The sequence below is a fragment of the Aquarana catesbeiana genome, linkage group LG09, assembly GCF_042186555.1.
Source record: "Aquarana catesbeiana isolate 2022-GZ linkage group LG09, ASM4218655v1, whole genome shotgun sequence".
In the NCBI taxonomy this organism is placed as follows: domain Eukaryota; kingdom Metazoa; phylum Chordata; class Amphibia; order Anura; family Ranidae; genus Aquarana; species Aquarana catesbeiana.
Window position 1 is genome coordinate 76954206 of NC_133332.1, and position 10525 is coordinate 76964730.

Here is a 10525-nt window from a genome sequence, read left to right on the forward strand (position 1 = left end):
TAGTCTAGATAGAAGATAACAGGAACGGATCTAGCTAAACTGAATACAGTGTATATATATATATGCAACACCTGGGATGCATATATATACACAATACACTGTAAGTGCTGCTAACTGACTGACTGTTCTGCCTAATCTATCTAACTCAAATCAAATGACACTGTCTCTCTCTCTCTCTATCTCTCAGCACACCGGAACACACACTACACAGGGCCGCCGTGCAGGCGGCCTTATATAGTGTGGGGTGTGTACTAAATCCCCTGAGCCATAATTGGCCAAAGCCACCCTGGCTTTGGCCAATTACAGCTCTCTCTACTGACGGCGCTGTGATTGGCCAAGCATGCGGGTCATAGTGCATACTTGGCCAATCATCAGCCAGCAATGCACTGCGATGCCGCAGTGAATTATGGGCCGTGACGCGCCACACGAATTTAGCGCGAACGGCCCATAACGTTCGCAATTCGGCGAACGATCGAACAGCCGATGTTCGAGTCGAACATGGGTTCGACTCGAACACGAAGCTCATCCCTATCTGGTTTGATGGCTGTAGTAGCAATTCTCAATAATTTTCTCAAGGTACTCATCAGATATTTTGGTTCTAATTTTGCCCTTCACATGCTTCATCCTTGAAAATAGTTGCTCACAAATATAGGAATGGGAACAGAGGGGCACCAGACTGAGTGCAGTATAAATATATTTAATAAAAACAAGTAGTAACTCACAGGTTAAATTAGATGAGTTCAGTATGTGGTGAAAATCACCAGTCCTGGAGTCTCATAAATGTTCTATTTGGCATCCTGTTTTCCCATTGCAGCCTAGGGCACTGGTGTGATCTTACAGGGATCCAGAGGAGGCCCGGAATCAGGAAGCAGGAAACGAAAAGCAGCTGGTCGTGACTTCACAGGAACAGGAAATGTGATTATTCACAGTGGCAAGGAATGGTAATGCATTTTGAAGCTACAGCTTCTTCATCAGACCATGATTGGCTTTGCAAACCTGGCAGTCTTAAATACAGAGGAAATAGAAATAGAGAGATCTGATGGGCTGGCTGGCCCGTCAATCAGATAGACAGATTTAAAGAGGTAGACAGTTGTAGACTGAAGTGAATGTAAATATGAGTAAAAAGCTTGCTGATCAATAGTGGATGATGATGATTTTATGACGTTTGAAGAAAGCGATCAAATAATTAATTGATTAAATGTATAAATATACCTTGGATATAAAATTAATACATTTGTATGAATAAATTAATTAACTAAAAAATGAATTAAGAAAATTATTATTAACTTATTAACAATTGGTAATCAAATATTATAAATTATAATGAGTTAATAAAATTGTCAAAATGGAGGAAGGAAAGGACTCTATGCTAGATATAATATTAAGGGTATATCTGGTATAAATTATATCATGACCAAAAATACTTCTCAAATGGATAAATCAAATAAAATCCTCAAATAATAAATGGTTAATGGATAATGATGGTGATACCTACTGGGTACATATGTGTGCACACATATAATCATACATGTACACAATACGATAACCACTCATGCATATACATACCCACATAACCTGCACATACGTGCAGTTGTAAACATGTACGTGTGCAACAAACGCATGTATACACGTGAGTATATGCAAAAGCATCTTTCTGTCCCAATACTCTCTAGAGGGAACACAATATTATACAAAAAAGAGAGAAGGGGGGAGAATGGGGTGGCGGTAGTAAAAAAGGGGGGTGGTAAATTTGTGTTTGTTGCCCAATACGAGCTGTTTAGTGGAGAAAACTGGGTGTCCAGTCACCAGTGACTGGGCGACCCACAGAGGCATGACTGGGGGGATCACACCAGCACTTGTTAAATAACAGTGCTTATTTTAATCTCCTTGTTCATTCCTCTAGGCAACTTGGTATCCAAAGTGAAAATTCAATACGTTTCCAGATGACACAGCCTTTTGAAACATTCTGCTGGGGAAAATTTATCTGGAATTGATTCAAGGACCCAAACTTTTAGATCTTTGGATGATTGCTTATGATATTCCAGAAAGTGGCAGGGGACACTATGTTTAGGGAGACCAGCATCAACAAATCTGCGATGTTCCCCAAATCTGGCTTGAAGGGCCCTGATTGTACGGCCCACATATAGCATGCCACAAGGGCAAGCTAGACAGTAAACAACAAACATGGAAGAACAGTTATAGAAAGTGTTGAATGTGTATGTCTTACCCTCATGAGCAAAGGATTTTTGACCATGTTGAATATGCGCACAAGTCAGGCACAGGGATTTCTTACACTGAACATGCTCACCAGAGGAATGAGTGTTAATTGAATGTTATTGGATATAGATTGGGCAGATTTAATTTTGCTAGGAGCGGCTTTCCCTTTTATATTCGGAGCCTTCCTATAGGCAAATTGTGGCACTGTAGGAATAGTTGTTTCGAAGTGTGGGTCTTGCTGTAGTATAGACCAGTGTTTTTTAAAAACAATCTCCATTTTCCAGTGTTTGTTGTGATATTCAGTTGTGAATCTTGTTCCTAGATTTTCTTGTGATCGCTGTTTTGATTTTTGGATGTCATTGCTATTGTAAACCATACGAGCCTGATCGATGAGGTCTGGGGGGTATCCTTTCTCTATAAATTTCTGTTTGAGATGAACACTTTGTACATTATAATCCTCTAGCCTAGTACAATTGTGCCGTAACTGGCAAAATTGACTTTTGGGGACATTTTTGACCCATCTCGGATGGTGACAGCTGGTAAAATGTAAAAAAGAATTTCCTGAGGTGGGCTTGATGTAACTTTTCACCTGTGTGCGCTGCGAATGGGTTTTGTTCACATATGCACCTGGACTCCATTAGGCCCATCGTGAGATTTGCATAACTGGGGGCAAAATTTGCCCCCATAGCAGTCCCAGTCTTCTAAAGGTTATAATCATCCTCAAAATTGAAGTATTTATGTTCCAGACAGAATCTGGTCGCTCTCAGAATAAACTATGACTGTCTGGAATTGATGTCACTGTCCTCAGATAAAAAATGCGAAACCGTGTCAGGGTACTCACCAGGGCCAAGATGCTGAGAGCGGCTCCCCTTGCAGCAGAGTGCGCTATACCCCTGGAGGTGGCACAGAGGGTATCGGGCACAGAGAGGCACGGGTCGCCAGGCACTAGTAGGGGCTTGCGTGTTGGTCTTCCGTCTGGTAACAGGTCTGTGCAGGTTGCACTCGGACGCTAGTCAGCAGGGAAACCAGACTGGGGTTCAAACACCTTGATCCTGAAGTAGGTAACTGGAACAAAGTATGTAGAGAAGGCCAGGGGGTTAAACACAGCAGCCGGTAAAAAGAAAGTCCGTTTAAGCAAGCGGAGGTCATGCACGGGAATCAAGCAATGGGAGAGTCCAAAGACAGGCCGAGGTCAAACACTGGATCAGGCAGAAGCAAAGTCTTTAAGGAGAAGCCGGGGGTCAGACACAGGAGCAGGCAGAAGAAGAATCTGTTAGGCAAGCCAAGGTCAAGTGCAGGAGAAGTTCAGAGGAGGTCAAGGCAATCCGGGTCACAGCAGGCAGGAGTCAATAGCAGAACTAAGGAACAGGAACACAGAAGCTGAAACGACAAACCAGCAATGAGACAGAGAGCAGGGCTGCCTTTTATAGGGCCGCCAGGGATCTCACATTGTGCAGCTGAGGTGCGTACGTGCTTACGCCATTTTGCCGTGTCGCGGCCCGCTGACTCGCACATCTACGTGTGCCATTGCGCCGTGTCGCGGTCCGCTGAATCGCATACCCACATGCGCTGTTTCGCCACTCTACCACGCAGGCGCACAGGAAAATGCCGGTATTGGCAAACAAGGTTTCTGTCATTTCTCTGACAAACCGTGTGTAGTTCAATCTCATGTGGGATCAAGGTGTACAATAAACACACATCCAAAGATACCCACAGGTATGTTGGTTCCCATGTATATGGTTGTAATAACTCTAGGAGATGGGTACCATCCCAGATATATGAGGGGAGGGCCTGGGCCAGAGGTTGGAGGAATTGATCAATGTAGAGAGAATAACTGGTGGTAATACTCTCCATGAACGCCACAATGGGACATCCAGGAGGATGCTCAAGGTTCTTGTCTACCTTTGGAAGGTGGTAGAAGTATGGTACATTGTAATATTATCTATGGAAGAAGGAGGCTTCAGCTTTAGAAAGGACTCCCTCAGATGAAGCCATAGTAATCAAACTCTTGGATTCCTTGATTAAATCTGGTAAAGGATCTGTATTTAATTTTGTATATGTGCTACGATCAGAAAGTAGGCGGTGTGATTCATCAAGATAGGTGGCTCGGTCTTGAATGACTATACCACCACCTTTGTCTGCCATTTTAATGATTATTTGTTCGTTCTTACTTAAATTGTTTATAGCTAGACGTTCTTGAGCAGTGAGATCACAAGGTAATAATCACTGGTAATAGATAATGTAGCTCTGAGTAATAAAATGTAATTTTCTTAAAATGTTTTTATTATAGAAGTAAAAGAGGGCAACATAAAACTAGTGTAATATTTGACACTGTTTTTGATAAACAAACGCATTAATATCTGATTTGATGGCTGTAGTAGCAATTCTCAATAATTTTCTCAAGGTACGCATAAGATATTTTGGTTCTAATTTTGCCCTTCACATGCTTCATCCTTGAAAATAGTTGCTCATAAATATAGGTGCTGCCCAAATCTTATGATACGAATAAGGAGTAGATTTGAAGCATTGCATATTTTTCTTTGGGAAGATAACATTTATAAAAGTCGAATAAAGAGACTCTGTCCCATTTCTTTGGCCGCATGTGTTCGCTAAGTGCAAATGGATTTTTACAAAAAATTGCCACCTCCCCCCCAAAAAATCAACATTTTTAAGGAAGTGTATGGTTTTGTGTTTGGCCGCATTTATAGCAGTCTCAGGACACATGCAGTTCATGGGCCGTAGGTTGGATATCCCTGTAGTACAACATTTTCATACTACTAATCTGTATATGTTCAAGGGATACAAATAACATTTGTTTATAATAACAGCAAACCAAAAATTTGGAAATGTTTGTTTTACCTAATATTAGGTTGAAATGCACAACATTTACCTATGAATGTCATTAAAAACTGCTATATCTTGTGGAGGTAGACCATGTGGATCTAATAATATGACTACACACAGCACTTTAACAGTTCCACCTACCCTCATTGTAATGAGAGCACAGCTAAGTCCAGGCATAGACAGAATGAATTGCAACCACAGACAGTGTTGGCAGGGCAATTCCTCTCACAGAGCCATTGTGTTCTCCCGGTGGGAGGGGCCTGGGAAGCCATCCCCACCAGGTGAAGACAGTGACTATTGCTAGCGGCTATAACAACCACTTGCAATAATCGCATATAAAAGCCGGCAGGCTGGTTGTATCCAAGTTAATTGATCAATCAACTTGGGTACATACAGCCTGCCCATACATGGTTCGAATCTCGGTTGCTTCAGCATGATCCAAACTGTCTATGGCCAGCTTAATTTGCAGCCGTGGACCTGAAACTTTTGAAAATATTGTCCCTGTCCATTCCTTTCATTACAGTATACTGACTAACAATGATGTATAGAGAACAGCCAAAGCCTATATTTCCGCATAGGGGTTGGATTAGCTTAAACTCAAAAAGACAGTGGTTTGTGAACTGACCATGAGAAAAGTATCCAAGTGAAGATTAGATGTTTATACACTCTCATCTTCTTTCCACCAGATATAGGATATTGAGCTTTAATATAAGGAGGGTTACTATTCCATACAGTAAGTCATAATTTTTACTCATATACCTTACTGGTAGTAGTGTGAGATTCCATAAGTAGTAGGTGGTTTTTCTACAGAGAAATTTTTCTTTGTTTCTAAATAGTGCTGCTGTTTGGAGACCAGAGGTCCCTTATATCAAGATCTCAGAGCAAATTTAAGCAGCATCACAATGAGGGGGGGGGGGGATTTACTAAAACTGGAGCATGTAAAATCCAGTGCAGCTCTACATGGAAACCAGTAAGTCTCCAGGTTTTATTATCAAAGCTTAAAGTGATACTAAAGTCTCGTTTTGTTTTTTTTTCCATTAAAAATAACAAACGTGTTATACTTACCTGCTCTGTGTAATGGTGTTGCACAGAGCAGCTCAGATCCTTCTGGTCCCTTGCCAGCGCTCCTGGCCCCTCCCTCCTGTTGAGTGCCCCTACAGCAAGCAGCTTGCTATGGGGACACCCGAGCCATGCTGCATCTCCTTGTGTCCATTCAGACACGGACCTGTGGCCCAGCCCCATCCCCTTTTTCTCCTCATTGGCTCACTGAGATAATGGCGCTGCGCTGCTGTCTCAGCCAATGAGGAGGGGAGTCCCAGACTGCCGAGTCTCTCGTGCACATCGCTGGATCTTGATGGACCTCAATTAAGTATTAGGGGGGCTTAGGGGAGCTCCTGCCCACAGAAGGCTTTTTATCTTAATGCATAGAATGCATTAAGATAAAAAACTTTCTGCCTTTACAACTACTTTAACTGAAGTTATGTATGTTGTATGTAAGATTTAAGTTGAAGTTGTATGACATTAGAAGCTGATTGGCTACCATGCACAGCTGCACCAGGTTCTGAGTGCTCCACTTTTAGTAAATCAACCTAGATTGTGTCAGTTAAAGACAAATTCCAGTTGTGGCTATATTATACTGTACATAGTTACATTGGTTCAGCTTGGACCTAATGTAACTAATCTTAGAAAGTATTATTTTACTGAAAGGGTAGTTGATGGTTGCAATAAACTACCAGCAGAGGTAGTGAGACAGTCAACAGTAAAAGGCTTCAAACATGCATGGGACAAACCTAGATCTATAGTCAGACAATAAAGTTAAAAAATAAAATAAATAATGGGCAGACTCGATGGACTACTCATTCTTTTTCTGACGTCACTTTTCTGTGTTTCTTTGTATATATTGTACCTGGTCAATGACACTGGAAGCTGGAAATCACTGAAGTAATTACTACTACTTTAGTAATCTCCACTTTCTTCTGGGTCATGTACCAAGTGGCTACATTCCTACTTACTGAACACAGGAGGTTGACTGCTCAGCACCAGTGCCTTTCAGAGAATGTTTTGCACTTTCTAAATGAATGCAAAGCATTCTTTGATTGGACGAGGTGAAAAAATGTGGTGGTGACATCACGCTGACTATTTTTTATACCTGATTTCACCTAATTTTTTTCTACCTAATTTTCTACTTATTTTTTTTTTTAAACTTTTAAGAACTTACAAAGCTTTTATTTGGTAAACTGCTCTAATAAAAAAAAAACACCCTGCTCTAATTTTATCATAGCCGGTTTTAATCAGCGTAGATTGGGGGGGTGTTTAACCTCCTTGGTGGTATTCCCGAGTGTGGCTCGGCGTGGATTTTCAGCACCAAAAGCGGTAACCCCAAGCCACACTTGGGATCGCATCGCAGGATCCAGGTACAGCAAACTTACCTTGTCCCCAGGATCCTGCGATGTCCTCCCCGCTCTGTGTGCGAGCTGTCCTCCTCTCGATTCATCACAGCGCCGAGCTCCGTTCCCTGCAAGCGCTGCGATGCACAGGGACGGAGAACGGTGCCAAATTAAAAAAGTAAAACACACAATACATATACAGTACACTGTAATCTTACAGATTACATTACTGTATCAATTTATTTCACATCCCTTTTGTCCCTATTGGTTTGTCCAGTGCCCTGCATGCAGTTTTATATTATAAATACTATTCTTTCTGCCTGGAATCTAGAGATTGTCCATAGCAACCAAAACCGTCCCTTTACATCAAAAGTGGTTTTAGACCAGATAGAAAACAGCGATAATAAATTAGAATCACTTGCAGAATTGAGCGATAGTGATTTGTTGGGAAATTCGTCATCAAACACTGAAAGTAATGACAGTGACAATTCTGCAACTGAGCAAATTTCAGTGTTTTTGATTTGATTACATTATTGATTCATTTTTATTATTATTATATTATTATTTGTTATAATTATTTATAGTTACCTATATATTATAATTTATGATTTCGTGTTTCAAACTTTATCATACCCGGGATATCTACTAGACTCTTGTTTGGACAGATTTAAGTGAGTTATTCCTAAGAATTACAGGCCTACAATATAAAATGCCAAATTTTCATGCAAAATAATTGTACCGCTTTCAGCATCAAAAATCGGAAATAATCATACCGCCAGGGAGGTTAATCAAGAACAGGGTCTGAAACTACTTAAAAAAAGGGGAAAAACATTTTTTTGACCTTACCAGTACATGCAATAAGAAAAATTTTATGTAGCTTGATCTATCAAATGCATTTGAAAAGCTTAATAACTTTTTATTGAAGTTGAAGTTACATATAAATTTACTCTGAAATGTTTACTGAAAAAAGGAAGAGATAATATGAATCATTATTTATTTGTGGTTAACCACGTTAATCTCCTTCCCAAAGCTGCTTTTACATCCTTATTCTTTAAGCTGTATATCAGCGGATTCAGTATAGGCACCATGGCTACATTAAACAAAGAGAAATATTTATTCAAGTCTAAGTTGACAAAGGATTGTGGTGTCACATACTGGAAGATAAGGCTGCTGTATAGAAGGATTACCACAGTTAGATGTGAGGAACATGTGTAGAAAGCTTTATGCCTTTCAGAGACTGAACGGAACCCAAGTATGGTGGAAATTATGAAAATATAAGAAATGAAAGTCAGAAGGAATGGAGTAAAAGTGGCAATTAACATGCCAACAACAAGTATATACAGCTCTAGAACATGAGTGTCATTGCAAGATAACTTCCTTAGAGGCACAATGTCACAGAAGAAGTGGTTTATCTTACAAGATTTGTAACATGTGAAGCCTAGTAATTCAATAAATATAGGAAGGGATTCTAGAAATCCCCAAATCCAGCATGCAGTGGCCAAAATTATGCAGACTTTATGATTCATCACTATGTGATATTGCAATGGGTTGCATATGGCGACAAAATGGTCATAACTCATGGCTGTCAAAATCAATAACTTGTCGCATAACAAAGATAAATATATCAAAATTTGTATGAGACAGCCAAGAACAGAAATGGTGTTATAGCCAAATATGAATGTCACAAGGACTTTGTGTAGAGCAATTGTAGAACAAGAGATGTCTGCTAAGGACAAATTGGCCAAAAAAAAGTACATGGGATTGTGCAGACGATGATCTACACAAACTAAGATAAGGATAGTCAAGTTACCTCCAATTGTGATGAGATAAATAAGCAGGACCAGGAGAAAAATTGGTACCCGCAAAACAGGAAGATCTGAGAACCCAACAATAATAAAATGTGTGATTGCAGTCATATTTGTCTGATCCATGAGCTTTACATTTGGTGATATGCAAAAGTTAAAGTAGATCAGTCAAGTAAAAAAAAAAAATAACAATACATACTGTATATAAGAGCATTTTTATAAAAAGATAATAGGTATGTCCTGGACTCACAGGAAAAAAATAACAAATAAAAATAAATTTATATATATAGATGTGTGCATTCTTTTGCTTTCCTTAGTTTACTTTATTCGAGCAGGTATATTTATAGTCAATTTATGAGCATAGGGATCTTTTTTTTTTATTTTTATTGGAACCCAGAAGAATTAATCCTGTACAAATACCACAGGGAAATATGTATACTCGTTATGTGTATTTCATTAAAATAATTATGCAAAAATTGTTGATTTTTTTACCCACCATTATTGGAGTTTTAATTAATATTATAATAAAAACTTCAATTAATGGTGGCAAAAAAAAAAATCAACAATTTTGCATAACTATTTTAATGAAATACAAATATATAAACACAAAGTCATAACACAATAAAATATGATGATCAATTAAAGTGATACTAAGGATAAAACATTTTTTACCTTAATGCATTCCTTAATGCAAATGTAAACACAATCCTACCCATGAAAATGTTGATTGTGATACATATGTTAGACATTGCAGCGCACGCCGGAGTGAGAGCAATAATTCTAGCACAAGACCTCCTTCATGACGCAAAACTAATACCTATAGGGGGCATTTGAAGCGTCGCCTATAGAAAATGTAGAGTACTGAAGTTTGTCGCCATTTCACAGGCGTACACAAATTTAAGGTTTGACATATTGGGTATCTATTTACTTGGTGCAACCTCGTCTTTTATATTTTACCAAAAATATTGGTAGTTTATTGCATTTATTTGCCCTAAAATTCACTTTTTTACCTTTGCGGTAATAGCAAGCAATGTAAAAAAATGAAACTACCGCTATTTTATTCTCTATAATGTCTGCTTTTAGAAAGTATCTATTTTTTTTTAAAACACAACAATGGTATATCTTGCGCTTACTCTAAATGAGCAGCTAACACAACAAAAAGAATATTTGTTAAAATTGGCCAATAAAACAAAGTGTAGCGCTAAAAGGTGAAAAGTGATGAAAAAATTATATATACATAAGTGAAATGAACACACTAATTAAACGTGTCTT

General features: G+C 39.1%; 1 protein-coding gene across 1 annotated transcript; it reads right to left on the reverse strand.

Annotated features, from left to right (window-relative positions):
- Positions 1 to 8437: 8437 nt before the first annotated feature.
- On the reverse strand, positions 8438 to 9379 carry LOC141107185 (olfactory receptor 5P76-like). Its single transcript, XM_073597924.1, has one exon. The coding sequence runs from the start codon at positions 9377 to 9379 to the stop codon at positions 8438 to 8440; it is 942 nt and encodes a 313-aa protein (XP_073454025.1).
- Between the last annotated feature and the right edge of the window lie 1146 nt (positions 9380 to 10525).

Bases quoted from the DNA above. Each gene is read 5' to 3' on its own strand.
- LOC141107185 (XM_073597924.1), bottom strand. From the start codon at position 9,379: ATGGATCAGACAAATATGACTGCAATCACACATTTTATTATTGTTGGG.